The sequence below is a fragment of the Colossoma macropomum genome, unplaced genomic scaffold (assembly GCF_904425465.1).
Source record: "Colossoma macropomum unplaced genomic scaffold, Colossoma_macropomum, whole genome shotgun sequence".
Lineage (NCBI taxonomy): Eukaryota > Metazoa > Chordata > Actinopteri > Characiformes > Serrasalmidae > Colossoma > Colossoma macropomum.
In genome coordinates, this window is record NW_023494795.1 from 32,469,964 (window position 1) to 32,494,241 (window position 24,278).

The window sequence follows — 24,278 nt, forward strand, 5'->3', positions numbered from 1 at the left end:
TAGTGAACTCTTTACAGAGTAATAATTCTCAAAATGGCAATCAACACATCAACATACCATTCAAATTTGCTTTTATTAGTGAAAATAGTGCTTATAGTGACTTTAGCCTCACCTGGAAGAATTTGCTAAATTTTCATTAGCCTCAGCTGAAAGTGTTAGCAAAAACAGAGAACGCCCTCAAGTAGCATTAGTAGCAACAACCACTGGATATAGCCAATGGAGACAACACAGTTTCAGTTATCTTTTGTCAAAAGTTTTGGTACTTTCTGTAGTGGAAAAATACCCTTTGACGTTTCCTCCTTTGCACTAGAGATGCCTAATAGGAGTCTGGTTATGTTCACACAAAGACTCAACCATCTAAAAGTGTTTTTCTCTGAAACAAGTTAAACATTTTATACTGTTACCTGAACTTCACTATATTTTAACCAATAGTAAGGTGTCCAAATACTTTTTGGGGCCACTACTTGTATTTCAATCATCAAATAAAGCAATTAATTCAGCATTTGTGCACTACATTATTACTAATAAGGTTCCAACAGAAACTTAACCTCTCTCATTTTGCACTTTGCCATTGCTGTTCTAATCTAAGCAGGAGGAAATGGTGGCACAGAGAGGCAGCAGACCGAATTCAGCGTAAAACCAAATCTGTCCTCATGATCACAGCAGACTTCCTCTCTCTCTCTTTCTCTCTCTCTCTCTCTCTCTCTGCAGCCCCTCAGCAGAACACAGTGTTCTCAATGAAGCTTTGTCAGCTTTGTTACGCAATGCACAGAGAAAAAGAGAACAGCCTAGACTCTTTAGGCTAATTCTAATACGGTGTGCAATTCAAATTTAGGCAGTTTTCTCCTTTCCCCAAATATAGGTGATCAGCTATTACACATTTTTGGTGTTTGAAGTTTGCTCCTTTAGTTTTGCACTGGAGCTACATATAGCTATACATACTGGAGCTAATATAGCTAACAACTAATGGAAGCTAACATGATGGCTGCTGCTGGCTAGGCAGTGCACCTTTGTCCATGTTTATAGATAACAATATGTCACACAGTGTCAAAAAACACATAAGCAAGTCTATTAGAGATTGTAATTCAACATGGTTTGAGGCCGCTATGTGATGATTTAGGCCTGCAGTTAGCATTTTAGGTTTACTTCATTAGCACTGGAACTGTGAGACTAATAGCTAACAAGTAAGCTTATGCCCCTCATTATAGGCTCGTACCTCTAACTAAAAAAGAAAAAACAAACATGTAGAACACAAATGCTACTTAGTGAGATGTACCAGCTTCAATTACTTGCTACCCCTGCTGATAAAAAACAGCAAATGGTGGTCTAAGCTGGTCTATGCTGGTCTAGTGCTGGTTTAGCTGATCACCCAGCATGGACATGCTGGTTGACCAGCATACCAGCTTTCAAAACACAACATATGCTTGTATCGCTGGTGACCCTGAATGCTGGTCTATGTTAGTTTTTCTGGCAGGGACTTTAGCCTCATAGCTCCAGTGCAAAAACAAATAAAAACTAATTTTAACACAAATGTCTTATTGACTACCTCCAGTTAAAAGAAAAAAATACACTTATTTTTATATATTTGATTTTTTTTAACCAAACTGTTGCTTTAAGAGCTCTGACACTTCAAAGGAAAGAGCACCCAAGAGTCTTGTACGCTCTGACTGTGGGTGGAGGTGAGGTGTGAACAAACTCCCAAAGATGAACTCAAAAATGAAGGCAATGATGTTTATTGTAGTGAAGGAAAGTGGGAGGAGAACATATAAAAACCACAGACATCTCTAATAATTAATGTACAAGTGCTATCATACAAGTGTCCAAAAAGGCCAGTACAGAAAAAAACTAAGAATAAACAATTTGCATTAAATCTATTTACATAGCTTCACACTGGCAGTATTTCAAAAAATATTATTATTTTTTTTTACATTAGCATATTAAATAGCTTTTACAAAGAACACTGCACTAAATCAAAGGTGCCAACTTGATACATGCGCATTGTGGAAAGATAATGTATCGCTATGTGCACACAATGTAAAGCTCTACTGGAGCTGGACGAGTTTTAATTAGGTAGGTACTACAACTTTAGTGATTAGCAATGAGACCTGTGATTTTAATCCAGTATGAATCTGCTGTGTGTAGTTTTTACAGACTGGCAGTAATAACTGTGGACTGATTTCAATCCAGCTTGAATCTGCAGCATGTGCAGTCTGTACAGTCTGACAGTCATAATTATGGTGTGAATGGTCTTCTGTTATTTGCTGAGCCTAAAGCTCCCTCTGTAATAGCAGTATAGTCATTATCCTGAGCCAACTGGCCAATCCACAGTATATTACAAAACCTCCTCCAGGAAAACTAATCCAACTCCAACAGGGCTTAAGAAAAACATGCAACCATTTACACGTAAGACTCCTTTGCATAGGAAAACTCCTCGAACACGGGTTGACTGCATCTACGGTTCACTTTTTCAATCCTTGAGCGGGCTACTGACTCAGACATGGCTCTCTGCCTGAATGACCCCTGCGGAACCACATTATGGTCTGAAAGTTCAAATGAGTCCAACTGGGCAGTAGGGCAAGAGTCCAAGATGCAATCGTTCATGGAGATGGGACGAGACCTCCTGGCTTCATGCACAGTCATTTTTCGGTACTGAGGTGGGGCCGGCAGGGTCCCAGAAAGCACAGCCTGCTCGTAGGATGGCGGGCAGCTAGGAGTTCGACTGTCTACGTGCTGGAAAACCTCGATGGCGGAGAGCGGGCGCTGGCGCCTCACGGGCTCCTCCGGACCCTCAGCTTCGTTCTGCGAATCTTCCTGAAGAGTCCCACATGAAAACCCAGCATCTTTCTGACAGTCTGCTTTCTTAGAGCTCCCCCTAGTGGTGGAGAAGCTTCCCAGGCTTTTAGCTCTCTTGAAAGGAGAAGAATGGCGCCTCGAGTCCACATCTGCTTTATTTGTGTCTGCTCTGGGCTTGGATGAGGCTTGACTCTTTCTTGCGCTGCCTGGGGATGGCGCAGGGGAGCTAGCCACCATGAACACGGAGGTTTCAGACACATTCGAGGCCGCGCTTTCCAGAGAGCAAGAGGAAGAGCAAGAGCAGGCCTTGGAAATTGGTGCCGACCTGGTGCCATTAACCATGGCGTCCATGTTGAGGCTGCCGACCAGCTTCCTTGTCAGTAGCCTATGGCAGCTGTGTGGGTGCAAGAAAGAGTCGTCTGAGATTTGCTTCTTCAGCGGCTGATCCTCGTACTCCTCTCTGGCAGAGGAGCAGTCGTCTTGGCTACGCGCCAGGCCTCGGAGGCTCTTAATAGCCGCTGAGGGGAAGATGGTGGGCTCCGAGCTACGTCGGTTGAAGGGTTTGGGGTGGAATATGGTGTCTGAGGAGCAGGTGGGTACCAGAGTGCACTCGATCCTGATCTGGCAGTTACCCAGAGCCCCCTCTTCCTCCTCCTGTGGCCCCAGCGCCTCTCCGCTCTCTCCGTCGCCATCAGGGTCTGTGCTGTCGTAAGCTGAGTCATGTTGGTGTGAAGACATGGAGTCTGCATAAAACCAAAGTCAAAATATGAATTTCTTTTTCTTCTCAGTTAAAACTCTACATTTTCTACATGGTGTTTTTTGACCATTTCACAATATTTCTGCAGAATTAAAGAGATAAACTTTTGGACATCAGAATTGTTCACAGTGGCAGTGATAGGAACCAGATATCCACCTTTAAAAGCTCTCTCACAGGACATTATTACATGAAGTGTTTATGAATACTCTGCCCATGTCTGAGACATTGTTTTAAAATAAAATGCATTTTTTCTGAAAATCCATTCATGGAAAGAGATACTGTATGTACATGGTGTTTAAGGCAAAATAGTCTTGTAAAGTCTCTACAATGAACCATTTCACATCAAACCACTCTAAATGACTTTGACATCTCAACTACTGAATTATGCAGGAATTTTTAAAAATAAGTGGAATTCCTCTTTATTATCATAATTTAGTTGGCTTTCTGATTTCTGTTTTGCAATTCTTAAATATTTTAAACTTTTTTTTTTTTCAAATACTTTAAGATCTTGCACTTCTCTTCTGCTTTTATAAAAAAAAATCTCGCTGTTATTTATAATTAAGTTGTTTACAAGTAAAAAGCCAAAACAGTGCACTTATTTTGAAATGTACACATCTGTCATGATGTGAATGTGAGGGCGGACTAATGTTCAGAAACCTGTAGTGACTCATTTAGTGTTTGAAACTGTTAAAAACACCCCAGAGCAGTCATTTTAAATTGCTTTACAGGGTTTTAAATGGACAAATCTTATGAGTAGGACCTTGAAGTTCCTTTGTGTTTCTCTTTTTTTACATTCAGGCCCCTGATTGAGTAAGACATCATGAAGTGGCTCCCAAGTGGCCAAGTTACCTGAGTTATCTCCCATCTCCTCTTCCTCTGGGTCCCCGAGAAGAGTCAGGATCTTTTCTCCAAAGAGTTCCACACAGTTTTCAATCAGGAACTGGGTTAACTTTGTCACCTAAAACAGAGAAAGGGAGAGTACCTTTAGGACAGTAAATAGAGCTGCTGTATATGGTACACACTATATACAGTGCATCTGGGTATACTGGGGGGTTTTCCTGTTCTAGCACACCTGACATTCACAAAGAGCTGGAGGGAAAGCGCTAAAATAAACCCAGTCCCTGGAACTGAAACTGAAAACTGCTGCTGTAAATAGCACAGTATTGAAAAGACTGCAGGTCTGAATAGCTGTTGGATTTTAATGTCTAAAAATGGGCTGAATATTTCCACTGCAGTGCTGAACATATAGTCCTGAGGAGAGTTCAGGAGCATTTCGCCCACAGATCTGATACAGATACGTGGCTGATTGTTTCCTGTCGCAGTGAAAGCAAACGCAGTGTGATCTTTTTGTGTTCTGCCCCAATTTAATTGTTCTCATAGCACATTTTCTCAGTATTTTTTCATCTTTAAGTGTACACATACCAAGTTCTCATACCTGAGCAAACAAAAACAATCTTGTGCCATTTCTGAAAACTAGAATGTTGTGGGTTTTCATGCATCAGAAACCACAGCAGGCGCACTGCGCTCTCAGGCTTTGATCTGAACAGCTTAGTAATACTGAGACTTTGAGCCTTCAGGTGATGTGAAATGCATTAGTAATACTGAAACTTCAGGTAGTCTAACCTTTTCAACCTTGACGACGTCCAGCAGCTGGCTGCTGTCCTGCAAGAGGTTTGGGGCGATGCATACCGCCAGGTTCCTGCCGTCCATTTTGTTTCTCTCTGAATGCTGGGCGATGTGGTGGAGCACACAGAGCAGATACTGCAGCAGGATGCTATTGGCTTCAGGGAGCTTTTCGATCATTCTAGACAGATAGACAGATATGTAGATACATTTGTCCACATCTGGAAATTCGGGCACACGTTATGATTTGAAGCTTTAATATCCATTTAGTGTGATGGACGCAGAGGTGGATATAATATATACAAATACACTAAGAAATGTAAATGAAAGGGGAACTCAACTTAGTTTTAAAAGATGTGTGCATTACAACATCATTGAGATATAAAGCCATTCAGAGTGGTGTGGTGTGAAACTTACTGACTCAATTTACATGGGGTCATGAGGTTTACAATGCAGATTTAGCCAATTTATTTAAGAATTCACTGTCCAAACCACCAGTGAACCTATATGTGAGATTTATATTGAATGCTGATGATAGTAAACTCTGTAAATCTGATAAAATATAGTTTCCTTTTGGGACTATTTTGCCTCATGCACCACCGTGAAAGTATTTTAAAAATAGGCCAAAACTTTCATCACTGTCTCAGACATCAGGCAGTGTATTCATAACCATTTCATGTAATAACTTTTAGAGGTGGCTGTCTGGTTCCTATCACCACCACTGTGAACAATTCTGACTCTGCAAGTTTCTCTAGAACAGAGCATTTCACACCAAACCACTCTGAATCACTCTGTTCACATCTTAACCACTTAATTATGAACAAATGATGTATTTCCTCTTTAAGATTTAGTCGACAACACTGGTTGTTGAAGAAAAACAGTTTGGCACTCTTTTCTTTAAAACATCTGGTTAAGGATTAAAGGCTAAAAAGCAGAAGTGTCTGTCTGACATTTTGACTCTGAGATGTGGTTCTTCCCTAATTTACTCTCTCTGAAAAAAGTCCATTTGAAAGCCCCCCTTTCTGTTCTCCTTTTTGATTGTAGTGAAGTTAGGGGCTTTCTTGAAGTATTTTGGCAGCTTACTAACTGCCATGTTTGCTGTGTCAGTATAGTTTCATTATGCTCCCTGGCCACTTTATCAGAAACCCCTCTCTTGTAGCTCCACCTTGCTGGTGTACAGTTAGAGACTGTAGTTCGTCTGTTTATGTACAGTTTGTGTTGTCCATGAATGGTCAGTTTCTGGGGTAGAGGATGCTGATAAACTGTGCAGCAACAGACAGAATCCAGTCTGTAACTGTGCATCTACATAGTGGAGCTATAAGGTAAATGTTTCTGATAAAGGTGAGTTCGGTAAGTGAATATTAACTGCTTACCTTCTCAGCTCATTCTGCTTCTCCTCTGGCTCCTCTTTCTCCAGAGCCTCCACCCACTCATCAGAGTACTCAGCCACCAGCAGGCTGCCTGGAAGTTCTTTCAGGAACGTCTGCCATTTAAGTAAGATCAGATATATGACAGGTATGACTCAGACATATTTTGGTATGATTCAGAATTTTGGTGTATGATTCAAAAATATTTTGGTATGATTCAGAATTTGATTTGAATTGGTTATATTTGTACAATTGAAAATTATTAATGAAATATACTGAAAACACAAATGTAGCTGGGAAATTGAATTACCCAGTAGTAGAATACAATAAAAACAATACTCCTAGCTTGTTTTTTCTCTTTTGAGGATTTTTACATTTGAAAATGGCCTGAGAAATTTATTTTGGTCAAATAACAAGCACATCTTTTATTGAACATTATTAGAAGCCATTTTAATGTTACAAAATCAATTCAGTTGAATTCAGCACTTTAAGATCACAGTGCCATTATAATGCTTACCTTCAACAGCCCGACCAGCAGAGCTACAGGCAGTGCCTCCATGTCCACTTCAGCCCCGGAGTCCAGCTGTTCACGGACTGCGCTGAGGTTCTTACTGTTACAGGCCTTTCTGAAAATGCCCTCAGTGGCTGGACCCTTCCTCCATAGCAGCACGAGGAGCTCCTGAGGAAAAGGAGAGGACGAACAATGAATGAGAATGAAGTAATGTGTACAAGAACATAAATGGGTAAAGGGTCATGTTTTCAAGATTTGGTATGGTTGCACTTTTGTACAGGGGGTCATTATAATGCTCTTGTAAAGCTCTTATTAAGCCTCATCAGCTCCACAGTCACTACCTCATCACTGATTGATATGAAGACATCTAGCTAGTGCTCTGGTAAGACAATCTAAAGGCTCAGTCTAATTATATTAGATATTGTCTAGAAGCTCTGATAATAACGCAGACCCAATGTTCAAATAAGTTCTATGCTACAGAAATTGTCTTTATTTAGAGCTAATTTATCATTTTTTAACAGGAATCAAAAGAAAATAGGCATCCAGTGCTTAGGTAAAGGTTCCACACAAGTATTGCATAATACACAAATAAAAGTGCTCTGAGAAATGCTTAATTCACTCTAGTTATTGCTTGTGTAGCTACCTAATTACCCACTACTAGCTTCACAAAGCTGCAGGCCAATGCTTTGTGTTGAGCTGCTAGCGAGCAATGAGGGGTGAACCCCCTGCTGTAAAAACAAACAGCACAGCTGCAGCTTTCTTCACAACAAACAATCCTATACAACTGCCACAATAAACAAACAGCATTCCAACACATTAAAAACACTTGCTTGCTCACCTACAAGGATGGAAAAAGTTTTTTTTTTACATTGAAATATAATCTGTAAGTGTGACTGACTAAAAAAATGTTCAACTGAGGGACATCCAAAACACATGTGCTCCTACACAGAAGAGCTATTCAACATTCATTATTGCTGTTTAACAATGTTGGTGCACTGTTTGGATTCAGCTCAGCACATGTACGTCAACAAGAAACAACAACGTGGTGAGCAACAAACTCAAGACAAACAATAGGTGCAAAACAGAAAGCCATTATAAACATTACGTCATACAGTAGTGAGCAAGTTTGGGCTCCCCTTGTCAAATTCCATGTTTTTGTTGATTTTCTAAGTGAAAACAGGGTAACACTATGTGAAAGACTGTCTGTTCTCTACAGGGAGCAAACGTGTGTGTTTCTGCACATTTTAGTGCTTTAGTGCTTTTAACATGTTGTAAAAACATAAAATATAAAATGTGCCATAACCTTTGCACAGGCCTCATTTTACATTTTAAATTCAAAATAAACTTGGGCACTCTCTGTAGAGGGGAGAATAAAGGAGGGTCCTGTTCCTTATCTCCATTTCTCTTTCCCTCTGTCACTCTGTGCATCTTTCCTTCTCTCACATTCTTTCTTGTTCCTTCTCTTCTTCTCTTTCTCACCATCTGTTTCTGTCTTTCTCCTTTATTCTCTCCTCTACAGAGAAGGCAGTTTGAAGTTTATTTGCTAAAATGTAAAATGTGGCCTGTGCAAAAGTTATAGCACTTGTTATATTTTATGTTTTTCCAGTATGTTAAAATAGAAAGTGAGCACTGAAATGCACAGAAAAACACAAGTTTGCTCCCTGTAGAGCACTGACAGTCTATCAAATGGAAAATATTATCTCCTGTCGATTAGATCTGCGGTGAAGCTCCTGCACAGCTGTGGCTGAACCTGCTTAGTTATATCTGCAGCGTGAGAGACGCTCTGGCCTGACAAGCCTTATCGGGAATTTGAGTCATACGCATACTATTTCAGTATTTCAGTTCAAAACATATGCTTTTAGCGCTGAGAGTACATGAAAGAGATCTAATCATCTCCTGACTCTCTTGCTGAACCTGAATCAGAGCCGTCAGTGCTAATGGGATGATTATGTTCAAGGTTAGATGATACCAGAGGCCAGAATGAGGAAACCCTGCATAGATGTCTGTGCTTGATGCTCAGCTGGCTATGCTAGATGTGAAATGAGGAAATGGCTCCGCAGGCCGACATTTCAGCATGAATGAAAAGAGAGGAACTAAAAGAGAGCAAAAAAAACAGTGCCTATAAAAGGCAGGCGGACGTACAGTGATGGGTTTGGGCAGCGTGGCGTGTCTGGCCAGCGGCTGGCCGAACAACAGGCTCTTCCTGTTCTCTGAGCGTATGGGCAGGCCGGTGTGCGTGGAGCTCCGCTTCAGCTTGAAGGAGAATAAGCCCCTCTTAGTCCCAGTGCTGCCTTCATGATCTGCTGGAGGAGCAATGAAAGGATAGACGGGTTCATTAGTGCGTCAGTACTGACAGGGAGAGAATCAGGTAAACAGATGAGGCTGATGGTGACGATTAAGTGTGAACTTTCTAACAGCCACAAGATGCTAATCACCTGGTTCAGAGCTTCAAAGCACAAAACGCCTCTTTGCACTTCAAATAAAGACGTGAACTTTTCTTTCTGATGCACTTCTGATGAGCCTCCTCTCTCTCTCTCTCTCTCTCTCTTTCTCCAACGCTCTTTCTCTCCTTCTCTCCCCTGACTCTTTCTGTTCTTTCTTTTTCTCTTTCTCTCCCATTTCTTTGTTTCTCTGTCCTTTTTCTACTTCTCTCTCTCTTGCCCATACCTCTCTTATTACCTTTCACTCTTTCGTTCTCTCTCTCTACTTGTTTCTCTCTTTCATTCTCTCTATTTACTCCACTGTTTCACCCTCTCTCTCTTTTTCTTTCTCTCTCTATCTTTCTACTCACTTATCTGTTCCTTTCTCTCTCTCTCTTCATCCTCTTTCTCTTTATCCCTCTGCTCATCTCTCTATCTCTTACTTTCTCTTTCTCTCCTTCTCCTTTATTCTCTCTTTCTCTCCCCCCTCTCTCTCTCTGTTTTTTCTCTTTGTCTCTTTTCCCATTCCTCTTTCTCTCCAGCTTTTCCTCTTGTTTAGCTCTTTTTCTCAGTCTTATTTTTCTCTCTTTCTTTCTCCTCATTTCTCTTCTTCGTTCTCAGGCTTCCCTTTTCTCTTTCTTTCTTGTTCTCTATCTTCATCTCTCTTTTCATCTCACTCTGTTCTTTCTTTCTTTTACCATCTCACTTTCTCTCCTTCTCCCCCATTGTCTCTCCCATCTCCTTCTTTTTCTCACCCCCTCACTTTTTCTTTCTCTCCATCTCTCTTTCTTCTCTTATTCTGTTTCTGCTTTCTCCCGTCTTTCTCACTCTCTCCTCCTTCTATCTCTCTTATTGTCGATCTCTCTCCCATCTCTCTTTCCTTTGTCATTCCATTCATCTCACTTTCTCTCTGTCTCATCCCTCTACCCTTTTTTCTCGCCATCTGTTTCTCTTCTTCTCCTCCTTTATTCTCCCTCATTCCCTCCATCTCTCCCCTCCTGTCCTCCTTCTATCTCTTTTTCTCTTTCTCTGCTTTCACCTCTCTCTCTCTCTCTCTTTCTTTCTTTCTTTCTCTCTTCTCTCCCACTCAGTTTCACTGCTGCTCTCTGGAGGGCCCCTAACCACAGGTACAGTTTCTAACAGCCGTGTTGAAACTGGTTCAAACTCACCCGTGCTCGGCTCGGTGTGGGCCTCCTGTTTGCAGAGCTCTTTGGGCAGGGCGGAGATCTTGTTGCCCTGGAGAAGATTGAGTGGTGAGTATGTGGGCAAAGTGTGTGTGCATGTGTGAGTGTGTGTGTGTGTGTGTGTGTGTGTGTGTGTGTGTGTGTGCACCATGTGACTAAAGTACACACACACACACACACACACACACACATAACCACATTCACGTTGTTCCACACGCTGCACACAAACGCATTCAAACACACGACTTAAACACAAATCATACAAGAAAACAAACTGAACACAACTAATGAACAGAAAGAAAACAAGCCTAATACTCACATGAAGAGGCAACTCAATGAAAGAGTCCATTCCACCTCCACTTAGAGTTTTATTCTAGAAAAGACAAACATAGAAGGGAAATATAAGCCATGTGTGATGTAGATGCTGATACCTATAACATTTACAAGCGGCGTGTGGATAAAAAAGCTGAGAGACGAGTCTGTAAGTGTTGTGAACGTCCCAGGACTTACAGTGGTGGTGCTGCTCAGGACCTTCATGAGGACACTGGGGGGTGGAGAAGTGCAGCTTGTCCTCTTTCTCGCCTCTCTGACTTTCCTGTTATGATATGCAAAGTCGTTTTACGTGTAAACAAAGTGGTTTTACATGGGCGATGCTTGGAGTTTTGGTTAAATGTGACATAACATCAAAACAACTCTCTTTCTTTCCCTCCCTTGTTTTCCTTGTCACCTTCCGTTGCTCTTTCTTTATCTCTTGCTTGCTTACTCTCTCATTTTCTCTCATTCTCTTATTCTCTCTCATTTTCTCTGTCTGCTTTCCTCTCTTCTTCTCTTTCTTTCTTTCTACCACTTTCTCTCTTTCTTTCTCTCTCCCTCCCTTTCTATCTATCTCACCATCTCTCTTTCTCTCTCTTTCTCTCTCTCTCTCGTTCTTCACTCTGACTTGCAGTCCAGTGATTGAATTACACAGAATGTACAATTAACCCCTTAACAATCCAGGTTTATTCCATACTAAGGCTTATCATTCAGTAACTACAGGGACTTCAATGAAAACTAATGGAGCTATTCTTAGGTTATAGAAGTGTGTAATAAACTTTGGGCCTGTCAGCGGGTCCATGGCTTGTTAAGGAGATAAACAAAAATAAAGGCAAAATATGCATTTAAATATAAACATGTAAACACAAGCGTAAATGTATGACCCGCTACAAAACATAAATAACAGTGACTTTATCTCTGTATACAGAGCAGACTGAGGTGAGCCAACATGTCCAGTAATAAAGACCAACAATGACAAAAGCAAGAGAAAATGAAAACTCTTTGGCTACTTTAAATTCAGGTTCTTATAAAAGTTTGTGTTGTTTTATAAAAGTTTGTGCTGTTTTAATAAACATGATATGGACATTTGGAAGCTGTGGAAATCTGTCAGGCACAACTACAGGGAACAGTGAACTCTGTAAATGCTAAAGTATCAAAATAATGTTATAAATCTTCCATTTGGTAAACTGTAAATGTTGGCCTCATGCATATCATCATGTCATATCAAAATCATGTATCTCTGTTCTTCTTTTCTCAAAGCCTTTACATTTGTGAAAATTTTATAATGAATGGAAAAGCAGAAATGCTTTAGAATGACCTGGAATAAAATATTTTACATTAATTTATATGAAAAATTAAAAAAAAAAGCTTTTGCCTTCTTCTGTTAAGTTACTAATATGGAGATATACTAGAAATCATATTCACCAATGCTTGCACAATTAATGAAGTGAATACAGTCCTGAAGCCCCAGTCAAAGTACCACATGGTGCAGCCACAAACTTTCCAGCACTTCTTATGATTTTAGCAGTTGTTTAACTCATGTTTATACTTTACGTTAATCTGTGTTCGAATTTTAGCTCATGTTTAACTTTTATACTGATCTACACTGATTTTTGTTTGTTAATGTATCACTTTCAAGTAGATTAAAACTCAGAATGAGTAAAAATGATGTGTAATGAATGAGGTATCATAGATCAGTGCTTACCTGTGAAGAGTATCTAACCAGCGTTCTTTAACCTCAGGCAAACTGTAGGTAAAATAACAGCATGGTATGAGTTACTAGTCCACACGGCTTCACGAAGCAGAAGTCACACCTCTGGGCCCTCGCAGCCCTCGCCCTCTTTTTAAACAAGAGGAAACTTCACCAAGTCACAGACACAGGAAGCAGCGTCATGGCAACACCGCCACTTCCTCTTTTCAGAGAGAAACTCTGTCGACAAGTGGAAATTCTCCCTCTGTGATGCTGCCACACCTGAGAGGTTTGAGGTTTTAATAAGGGCAGGAGGAAGGACGCTCGGTGATAGGTGGTGTGGAGTGGGTGTACAGATTTTGGAAATTTTCATCATAGTCAGTGTTTACCGGGGGTCACTGTGTCATTTGGTAAGAAAATAAAGGACATCTAGAGCTCCATATAGCACTTGTTGGTGCCTTTCACAACATTTTATACATACAAGTACTTGACTGGATGAGTACATAGGGACAGACAAAGTAGAGAAGAGCAGAGCACAACTCCAAACCGGATGAAGTCACATTATTGAGTGAGAATAAAAACAGGCTAAAATATGGTGAGTGTGCGCTGCTATCAGTCGCCAGTTAAGACTGAAAAAATCGTTTAAAAGTCAGAGGTGTTGGGTTGGGAGTTTTTCTCACCACATCATACGTCTTTACATATAAGCATCACACACCTGTCAACAGGTAGTTTGGCCCTTTCTTCTTGAGCAAACTGTTCCAGCTGTCTCAGGTTTGAAGGATGTCTTCTCCAGATTGCATGATTCAGCTCTTTTCATAGATCTTCAACACAAGTCTAATGTTTTGGTCTTTTCACTACTTAGGCCCTTTTATCTTTGTGTTTTGGGTCATTATCCCTTTGGAGGACCCATGACCTGCAATTGAGACACAGCTTTCTGGCAGTGCCTTTCGCTCCAGAATGCCTTGATAATCTTACGATTTCATTGTGCCCTGCACAGATTTAAGGCACCCCATGCCAGACGCAGCAAAGCAGCCCCAAAACATAACCGAGCCTCCTCCGTGTGTTCACAGTAGGTGTTCTTTTCTTTGAAAGCTTCATCTGTGAACATAGAGCTGACTTGACTCAAGTGTCTCCCAGAAGCACGGTGGCTTTTCAATATGCATTTTAGCAAATTACAGTCTGGCTTTTTTTTTCTTTTAACAGTGGAGTTGAAAAGACCCCTCCTGATGGTGCCCACTGTAGCTCATAAAAATGACAGATGGTGTGATCAGACAGTGATCAACCTTGACCCGAGTCCAGCTTGTATCTCGTTGGAAGTTTTCCTTGACACTTTGTCTACCATTTACACTATCCTTCTGTTCAATTTAGAGTCAATTTTCCTCTTGCTGTTGCATCCAGGGAGATTGGCTACACTTGAATGTGTAATATTTGCAACTGTAGTCACAGTAACATTAAGCCGCTTGGAGATGGTCTTATAGCCTTTACCTTACATTACAAGGTATACATGAGACAACTGCTATTGATTTCATCACTTGTCAGAAGGAATGGACCGTTGTTTCATTGAGCTGTAAGGTATACAGACACATGTCTGTAAGGTATAAAGACACATGTCTGAAGTTTGCTTCTTTAGTTTTAGCACTGGAGCTATGAGGCTAATGTGGCAGGCAATGGAAGCTTATACCCCAGCAATTAGCGTCATAATGAGTTCTCAAACATATCTAATAGACATGATTATATGGTTTCTGACACTGTATGACTCACTGTAATCTATAAACACGTAAACATACATACCATACTTAAAAACAGCAACAGCCAGAATGAAGCCTGAACTGTGTCTGTTAGGCACAACATCACACAGAGCAAAATGTAACACAATTTCTTTCTATGTAGTTAAGCAGGTTTAACAATAAGAGGAAGCTGTTGGTCATCTTATGTTCCCATAACAAAGTTACACCTGTATTAATTTAATCACCCTCTGGGTGGCTGTAATGTAGCACCATTTTAAGGAATATAAACTTGCAGTGAGAACTAGCCAGGCTAAAGTACGTCATTGTGCAGATGTTCACGTCAGTGTTTCTAAACAATAACCTGTTGTGTGGCTAGTAAATGTAAATGTAAATGTAAACTGCGTTTGCATTGATTTCCCAGACTTTTATAGTGACTGTTACAACTAGTCCCTCCATCTGTTATAATGACCCCGTCTATGGGGTAAACTCATATTTCCACTTTTTGGCGAATAGTTCATAAATTGTATGCACTCACAACAGTCTATGGCCCAATCCCATTTCACCACTCACCCCTAACACTCTGCCCTACCCCTACATTTAGCTCTTTCATATCTAGGGGTAGGGTGTTCTGATTTTTGTTGACATAGAGGGGTGGGGTGAAGTGTTATGGCTACATGGCCCTCCAAACTGAGGTTTTTCAGAGATACACTCCAAACAGAGTATTGGCAAGATAGCTGTGCAAGTGACCAAAGAAACTTTTGACCAAAGAAATTTTCTCTATTTTATAAATTATGATAACCGTTGTTTTATCTTAGTTTAATGTAATTTCAGTGTATTACGGTCCTTTTCTTCATAACAAGAATAAATATTTGCTAATGTTATGTTACTGTCTCGTTAGCTAGCTAGCTAAATTTCCTGTTCCACCTTAAATAGTCCAGCAGTTCTGATGCCTGAAGTGCTGGATTATACCTGCTGCTCCCCTTAAGGTGAAACAAGAAAATTTGAACAAGAAGCTGGCGGGTATCTGACTTCAGCTTCATATCACTGAAGAATTAGGAGTGGGTGATAATAAATAATCATTGCATCCCCCTCTTTAAAAGCATACGATGGCCTAAATGTAACTAAAGCCCAGCAGTGTGGTTGCTGCACTTTACCCTCCTCTGCTGTCACTGCAGACTGGCAGCGTTGCCTACAGAGCACCACTAGCAGCCTGTTAATGAAGCAATGTTTTTATTTGAGGGGTGTCCCATTTCGTAGGGGAAGATTTCAACCACTACCCCTTGTAACTCAGTTCCAAGGGGCCAGGTGACACTCAAAAACAAGAAGTAGGGGTAAAAATAAGAAATGGAATTGGGCCTACATTTGAATTTGTAGTAAAGGTGTGTATGTTGTTTGTGTAAAAATATTACAAGTCATTAAGCAAAAAACAATATGATGCTTTGCCCAACTTTCCTCTACTATTGTTCATTTTTTAATAGATAGAAACTTCAGACCATAACTGACCACATTGTATCTGATCCAGTCAGTGTGAAAATCAGAAGTAAATGAAAATGAAAGCAAATGAATTAGTATAAATATTAAATGACTCATAGTGTTTAGATACAAAATGTAAATAATATAAATGAAACTGAACTAAACTGAACTCTGACCTTAACATTTACAGCGGCATTTTGGTGGCATCTGCCAGAAAGTCCCTGTTTGTTTTCCCATACAAGGCCGATTTTACGCTAAGAGCCCTCATGTGATGCGGAATATCCCTTTATGGTTGGTCGGCATGTGACCTGTCCAGCGTTTGGCTTCCTGTGGCAGAAATTTCAAATGTCTACTTCTTCTTTTTATTAACCGCCTTTCTGAAACTACCCTCTTACGATATGAGTAGATGCAATCAGGCTCTCCAGCTGAAAGCAAATCAACAGGGGAATCTTATCTGAACCACAACAGTGCTCAGTGCTATGCAGTGTAAGGACTGAAAAACACTGTTTCCTGAAATTGGCTGAGAAAAGGAGCGCTATGGAAAGTAATACGTAGTTTTAGATCAACAACAAAGATCAAGGAGCTACCGAGTTACACAGTTACATAGTTATCATACTGAATGGTTCAGTTCACAAAAAACTGTTACCCAGCTTTACCACTAAACTGAAATATAGTTAATCAGTCACAGCTGACTGGTGTTTGAAGTTACAAGGCTAATGTAGCTAACATGCAATGGAAGTCTTTTTTTATAAACTCTAAAAATAAAATAAAATAAAATGAAATAAAGCGTTCTTTGTTCGATGCCATAAAAGAACCACTTTGGTTGCTGAATAAATCTTTCAATTGGTGAACTGTTTTTGTAAAAGAGATGTGTGAGTGTGAAGAACCTTTTTTTACTCTGTTTAAGCAATACATGATAAAGCGCTTACTGATCTGAAGTGCACTGAATGAGCCGTTTCTGATCACTGTTTGAGTGTTCGCTCGAACTTCTAAAGAGCGTGCATGCTTGACAGCCCAATACTCCCAGCCTGCTATAGCAGACATGATGAGTGATGAGTGAATCAGGCTCTATAAATAGAGGTGGTGTTGTAGACTCCACTCATTTAAAAAAGGATGGTTCTTCAAGGGTTCTTTAGTAAAGAAAATGGTTCTATATAGAACCATGAACACTCAAATGTCAAGCTTGTAACAATAGAAGAACCCTTTTTGATGCTACATAGAAGCCTTTTGATAAGGTTCTATATAGAACCATATACAACACATTCATCATCAATCTGATTTCATGATGCAAAGAACTCTTTAATTGTGCAAATCTTTGAGTGTTCATTTTCTTTACTAAAGAACCCTAGAAAAAAACCATCTGCATGTGCATTTGGGATTAAAGGGGAAAACTGGGAAAACTGAGAAAAACTGGGACTGGGACATTTCTAAATATACTGGTTAATATAAAGTGATACTTTTTGTGTCTTTTTCTGCATATGGATGCATTTCTGCATCTTTCATTCACCCAACACATGAACCTTTAGCTCCAGACTCACCTGAAAGACACCAGACAGAGAGAGAGAGCCCAGGCCAGAAGGACGGTCGTCTTCAGGTCAATTTCTCCATCTTCATCCTCCACTTCATCATCCTCACTTTTGAATCCATAGACCCAAAGGTCCTCCAGGTTGACTCTATGCTTCAGTCTGTAACTAGCACTGGACCTGAGGAGAGAAATCATATTAAAGAAATGTATTAATATCTCTTGCACCTATGTTACTATTGCCTTGCTGTGTATTATACCGTGATTATGAGAAAATGGGACTCTTGTGCCACATTATGTGTGAAAATAGGATGTTTTAGCCGCAAAGAACGGTTTGGAGAACATATTGTGTCAGGTGTGGGTGAGGAAGGCTGATTAAGGTCAGAGACAGGTGTATGTCTAGGTCATGTACAGGATGTGAGTGGTTAGGTTTGGATGTTTGCGTACAGGTGTGGGCGATCATTGATTTAGGTTAGGTTTAGGTTTAGAAGAGCTTTATAGATGTAGTAGACTTCATGGTTTGTTGATTGAAGTGAAAATAGGTTCACATACTCCACAAGGATTGAATATTTTTCTGCTAATTTTAGTGCCCAATTTCTATTTATTTATTTTTCTAAGTTTAACATGTTGGAAAAACTATGTATATTGAGAAAGTACTACACCAGGCCTGACTGGACTTAAATGTAGTAGACAACGGACGGGTAAGTAGAATCATCAGTAGACAGGTAAGTGCCTTTAATGATATAGATGATGTCCCCTTAACTGCTGCCATTCCTCTCTGTTTCTGCTGTCTCAGCACTAAAGCTAGTTGTGTAGGGAGATTTTGCTCCAAAAACGTCATTAGGGTCATCAAACCCCGTGTAATTAAAAAATCAAAGAAAACCGTGCACGGTCATAACCCTGATCATTTAATTTGTGTAGACCTTAAAAAGACCAGTCCCCCCCAAACACACAGTGTAACTAGCAGAGAATTAAACCTTGCTCTACTCAGTGTAAGGTCACTTAATAACAAAACCCTGCTGATTCGAGATCTTATCAAGGAGCATAAGCTGGATTTTATATTTCTGTCAGAAACGTGGCTTAGTGATAATGGCACAGCAACTTTACTTGAAGCTGCTCCTGAAAACTACAGATTTATGCATACAGTAAGACAGGGCAGATGAGGAGGAGGAGTAATAATAGTGACTTTATCTGCAAAAGTACCTCTATTGGTGAATTCGTGTCTCCTGAGTATGTTGCAATCAACCTTTTTAATGATACACCTGTGTTAATAATTGTAATATACAGACCTCCGAAGCAAAATAGTAAATTTTTGTCAGAAATTGCGGAATTATTATCAGTAGCGTCCACAAACTATGATAAGATTCTTCTGTCTGGGGACTTTAACTTACATATCGATAGTCCTTCAGATAGTAATGCATTAGAATTCATTAGACTTCTAGAGACATTTGATTTGAAGCAGCACGTGGGCAGCTCTACCCACAAGCTAGGCCACATTTTGGATCTGGTCATCACTAAAGGTTTAAAAACAAAGGTGTCCAAAATCTCGGATGTTTTCTTATCAGATCACTTCTGTATTTTCTTTCAAATCAACTTAGAAGTAAAGAAGAAAGTACCTGAAAGTTACTTTAAAACACGTTACATAGACTCAGAAACAGTTGAAAAGTTTAAAACTGTTTATAATGGTTCAGCGAATACAGATACGACTCTATCCTGTAATGATCTAGTCTCCGATCTAAGTGCTAGATTACGGGAAAGCCTTGACCTTCTCGCCCCAATAAAAAGGAAGAAAAGCTTGCGCACTCTTAAAAATCCATGGATGAATGCGGAAATACGCCAGCTTAAGAGAAATTGTCGTAAATCAGAGCGCTTAGGGAGGAAAACTAAACTGCAGGTACACTATGATATTCTCAAAGAGCAGATCTCAGTCTATAATAATGCTATGAAAATATCCAGACAGTCATATCTCTCTAGTGTAATCAATAGACACAGAAATAATACCAAAATCCTTTTTTCCACCATAGACCGACTAATTAACCCTAACTTCTCTGCTAGAGCGTCTCATGGTGATTTATCTTCTAATATCTGTGAAGAGTTCGCAATTCATTTCCAAAATAAAATAGACCTGATACGACAGGGTGTAGCTCAGCAGACGCAAACAAGCTCCTATAATGTCCCTGATAGGTCACCTACATCAGTAATGACATCTTTCTCTGTTATCAACTATGAGGAGCTCACAACTATTTTAAACAAACTAAGTTCATCCACATGTGATCGTGACCCTGTTCCTACTTCATTCCTTAAGATGGTTTTTGATTGTGTTCACAATGATGTTTTAACCATTGTAAATTGTTCTCTGTCAACAGGTGTTTTTCCAGATGCTTTCAAAACTGCCCTGGTGAAGCCTCTGCTAAAAAAGAGTAGCATGGATCCTTCCATACTAAATAATTTTAGACTGATTTCAAACCTACCTTTTCTAAGTAAAGTCTTAGAAAAAGTTGCTTTCAAACAGCTAAATACGTATCTAATATCAAACAGTTTATATGAGAAGTTTCAGTCAGGTTTTCGTTCTAACCATAGTACAGATACAGCATTGATTCATGTTATGAATGACCTCAGGCTCAGCGCTGATGCACAAAATCCTTCTATTTTGGTTTTATTAGATCTTAGTGCAGCCTTTGATACCGTTGACCACAAGATTTTACTCCAGCGTCTTGAATACTGGGTCGGCCTCTCAGGCACAGTTTTAGAATGGTTTAAATCATATTTAATAATATGATAGGCAGTTCATGGTTTCACTTTGAAATCATTCATCAAAATGATTTGCCATTTCTTGTGGAGTCCCCCAAGGTTCAGTCTTAGGACCTTTGCTTTTCTCTTTGTACATGCTACCTCTAGGTGATGTTATTAGGAAACATAGTAAAAATTTTCATAGCTATGCTGATGACACCCGGTTATACATTTCTATTCCTTCTGAAGATCAAGACTCTGCAGACAGACTAACCAGCTGTGTGTCAGATATTTCTCAGTGGATGTGGCAAAATTTTCTACAATTAAATCATGAAAAAACTGAATTACTGATTGTTGGTACAGAAACTCAGAGAAAAATGATTTTTGAGAAACTTGGTTCTTTAGCTTCATCTACCAAACCTGAAGTACGAAACCTGGGTGTGATCTTAGACTCTGAGCTTTTTACCCCACATGTAAACACGGTCACTAAAGTAGCTTTTTATCATTTAAGAAATATCACTAAAGTTCAGCCTTTTCTATCTCAGAGCGATGCAGAGAAACTTGTTCATGCATTTGTTACAAGCAGACTTGACTACTGTAATGCTCTTCTTGCTGGACTTCCTAAGAATTAACACATCCCTTACAACTTGTACAAAATGCAGCAGCATCCTAACAAAAACAAAAAGAGAGATCACATCACTCCCGTTTTGAAAGAACTGCACTGGCTGCCTGTATCATTCAGGATAGACTTCAAGGTTCTGCTACTAGTCTTCAAAGCTCAAAACAACCTAGCACCTGCTTACATCACGGAGTGTCTGTCTGTTTATGTTCCGGCACGCGATCTAAGATCTGCAGATAGTGGCCTTCTACAGAATTATATTATTATATTATAGTGCTTGTGAATGTGATGTCATGATGCTGTGTCTTATGGGTGGTCTGCCATAGTGGGAGGGTTATTTAGTCCAGGCTCGGTTAGAATGGTTAAATGAATCTTCCTTTCCTACTTGCTTTCCTTGTTTTGGCTGATCTGAAATCCCATGGACTCACCAAATATTATGGCGTTCGCCATGGGCCTCACTGCACCACCCCTACAATATGTTGGCAGAGCTGACTAGCATGTGGATCGACTCGACTACTAGTTCAAAAATGTTTCAGAATGTGCTGTTTTCCAGCTAAAAGTTGCGAGGTGAAGGTATGCTGTGGCTAGGCTAGTAATATTAGCTGAGGTGTCAGACAATTAGCATTTTTGCATGTTTATCTTAAAGATTTTAGATTGACTGACTGCCCTCGAGTGTAAAAATATGGATATTTGTGGAGTTTAGAATTGCATAGTACAGTAATATTATCATTATTTTGCTTAATAGCTGGGCAAGCAGTGTTTGCTAAAAGGCTACTACAATGAAATATGCCAGACAATGTGCGAAAAGGGCCAAAAATGAGTGAAATACTCCAGTAACTGTGAAATCAAAGATGGCATGAATGCTTTCTGGTTAAATCTGCAGCGGCTATGTGAACTAACTAAAGTATGAAGTATGTGAAGTATATGAAGTAACTGAGATGAAGTAGCTGAATAAAATATGTCAGTAAGTTAACACAATTAAATATGCAGTAGCTGAGTGAAATATACAGTAAATGAACAAAGTTAAATCTTCCCGGGAATATCCGTTTGTAAACTGTGCAAACAGGCAGTTAAACGCACCGGTTGGGAAAAAGTCAGTGAATGAAAATGGAGGTAATGCTTGCATATTGTGGGCTGCGCTGCTGAGGGTCACTTTGCATGGCCGCACTCCTGGCTTAGAGAGGGACTGTAACTGTTGCTGCTAATGCTTATGTTGTTATTAGTGTAGTTGTGTTGCTTGGTGTAAATTGTGTCAGAGGAAGGTGGGCTTTGCAGTCAACTACTGGTTAGAAGTGTCTAGCCTCCTCGAATGTTGTGTCCTCCCGCATTATCACTTCCCAGCGTTATGTATTGGGTTAGCGCTGGACTGGGCATTTCTTGCTGCGTCTTGTATGCTCACTCTACAATGTCATGGCTGTCCAAATAAAAATGTACATTTATATACACTATATTGCCAAAAGTATTCACTCACCCATCCAAATCATTGAATTCAGGTGTTCCAATCACTTCCATGGCCACAGGTTTATAAAACCAAGTGCCTAGCCATGCAGACTGCTTCTACAAACATTTGTGAAAGAATGTGTCGCTCTCAGGAGCTCAGTGAATTCCAGCGTGATACCGTGATAGGATGCCACCTGTGCAACAAGTCCAGTCGTGAAATTTCCTCGCTACTAAATATTCCACAGTCAACAGTCAGTGGTATTATAACAAAGTGGAAGCGATTGGGAACGACAGCAACTCAGCCATGAAGTGGTCGGCCACGTAAAATGACAGAGTGGGGTCAGCGGACGCCGAGGCGCATAGTGCGCAGAGGTCACCAACTTTCTGCAGAGTCAATCACTGCAGACCTCCAAACTTCATGTGGCCTTCAGATTAGCTCAAGAACAGTGCATAGAGAGCTTCATGGAATGGGTTTCCATGGCCGAGCAGCTGCATACAAGCCTTATCTTACCAAGTGCAATGCAAAGCGTCGAATGCAGTGGTGTAAAGCACATCGCCACTGGACTCTAGAGCAGTGGAGACGTGTTCTCTGGAGAGACGAATCACGCTTCTCCATCTGGCAATCCGATGGACAAGTCTGGGTTTGGCGGTTGCCAGGAGAACGGTACTTGTCTGACTGCATTGTGCCAAGTGTAAAGTTTGGTGGAGGGGAGATTATGGTGTGGGGCTGTTTTTCAGGATTTGGGCTCGGCCCCTTAGTTCCAGTGAATGGAACTCTTAATGCTTCAGCAGACCAAGAGATTTTGGACAATTTCATGCTCCCAACTTTGTGGGAACAGTTTGGGGACGGCCCCTTCCTGTTCCAACATGACTGCGCACCAGTGCACAAAGCAAGGTCCATAAAGACATGGATGAGCGAGTTTGGTGTGGAAGAACTTGACTGGCCTGCACAGAGTCCTGACCTCAACCCGATAGAACACCTTTGGGATGAATTAGACATCAGTGTCCGACCTCACAAATGCGCTTCTGGAAGAATGGTTAAAAATGTGGAAAGCCTTCCCAGAAGAGTTGAAGCTGTTATAGCTGCAAAGGGTGGGCCAACATCATATTAATCCCTATGGATTAAGAATGGGATGTCACTCAAATTCATATGCGTGTGAAGGCAGACGAACGAATACTTTTGGCAATATAGTGTATATTTATACATTTAATTATATAGTATGTGTTAAGATGCACTTTCTTTTCATTTGATTCACTTTTTAACATACAAAGACATAAAAAAGGGTTGCCATTCAGTCCTGTACACATCCAGGAGAATCAATCAGTGATTTGATTTTTTTACTAAATTTAGCTGATTTGTGGCGGTGCTCACAATGCAGATGAAGGTAGATAAATAACGATGCAAATCTTTGCAGTTATCATGTTGATGTGCTGCCCAGTGTCTAAACATGTCACCAAAGTGCACCTTTGAGAAACAACTGAGGGTGGACATATCAAATCCATTGTTTCTGTAGAGGTGGCCTGACTGGATAAAAAGAAGCAGTTTAATCATCAAAAGAAACGCTAACATGCTAAAATATTGTAGCATCTTCATAATGTTTTGCATGTCAATTTTAGAGTATTAGTTCTCTAGCATTTATTAGCTGGGTTGTTCTGAGAAGGACTTGTATTATGAAGGCAGAGATAGCTGTGTTCTGTTAGTTTAGGAAGTACTGAGTAAGTCCAGCCCTGACGGCTGAAAAAGCAAGACATAGTGAGGCTTAGAGCGAATTGTTAGACAAAACTCTCTTTATGTATGGCGTGGCTGTGGTCGGCAAGCAGTCAGAAACATGGACAATCGAGGGAAATTCTGCAAAAAACACAGTAAAATATTGATCTCTTTGAGGTATCGGAGTGTATGTGAGTATAGGCAGTATGTAAACGAAGAATGAACCCTGCCAATATGGCCGAACAATCCCACAATCCAGTGCAATGTGACATAAATTCTCAAGCCCTGTAATCAAGCATGTGGTGAGACATAAATCCACTAAAAGCCGAAGCAGCGAATTCTCCTGTGTTCTGCTGTATAGAAACAGACAGTAAAGGTTAATATAGCACCAGACATTTTACT

The 24,278-nt window shown here is 40.3% G+C and overlaps 1 protein-coding gene across 3 annotated transcripts in view; it reads right to left on the reverse strand.

The window, feature by feature from the left end:
- Window positions 1–1,717: 1,717 nt before the first annotated feature.
- tagapb (T cell activation RhoGTPase activating protein b) overlaps window positions 1,718–24,278 on the reverse strand; it is a 31,776-nt gene continuing 9,215 nt past the window's right edge. For 2 of the 3 annotated variants that reach the window (XM_036582210.1, XM_036582212.1), the window contains exons 4-14: window positions 17,396–17,560; window positions 12,673–12,714; window positions 11,166–11,250; window positions 10,975–11,028; window positions 10,641–10,707; window positions 9,194–9,354; window positions 7,058–7,219; window positions 6,547–6,656; window positions 5,174–5,354; window positions 4,400–4,508; window positions 1,718–3,536 (exon numbers count right to left, since the gene is read on the reverse strand). In XM_036582210.1, coding sequence (XP_036438103.1) covers window positions 2,398–3,536; window positions 4,400–4,508; window positions 5,174–5,354; window positions 6,547–6,656; window positions 7,058–7,219; window positions 9,194–9,354; window positions 10,641–10,707; window positions 10,975–11,028; window positions 11,166–11,250; window positions 12,673–12,714; window positions 17,396–17,560 — 2,275 coding nt within the window. In that variant the 3' untranslated portion in view covers window positions 1,718–2,397. The remainder of the gene's footprint in view (window positions 3,537–4,399; window positions 4,509–5,173; window positions 5,355–6,546; window positions 6,657–7,057; window positions 7,220–9,193; window positions 9,355–10,640; window positions 10,708–10,974; window positions 11,029–11,165; window positions 11,251–12,672; window positions 12,715–17,395; window positions 17,561–24,278) is intronic. The other variant, XM_036582211.1, reaches the window with a different exon arrangement.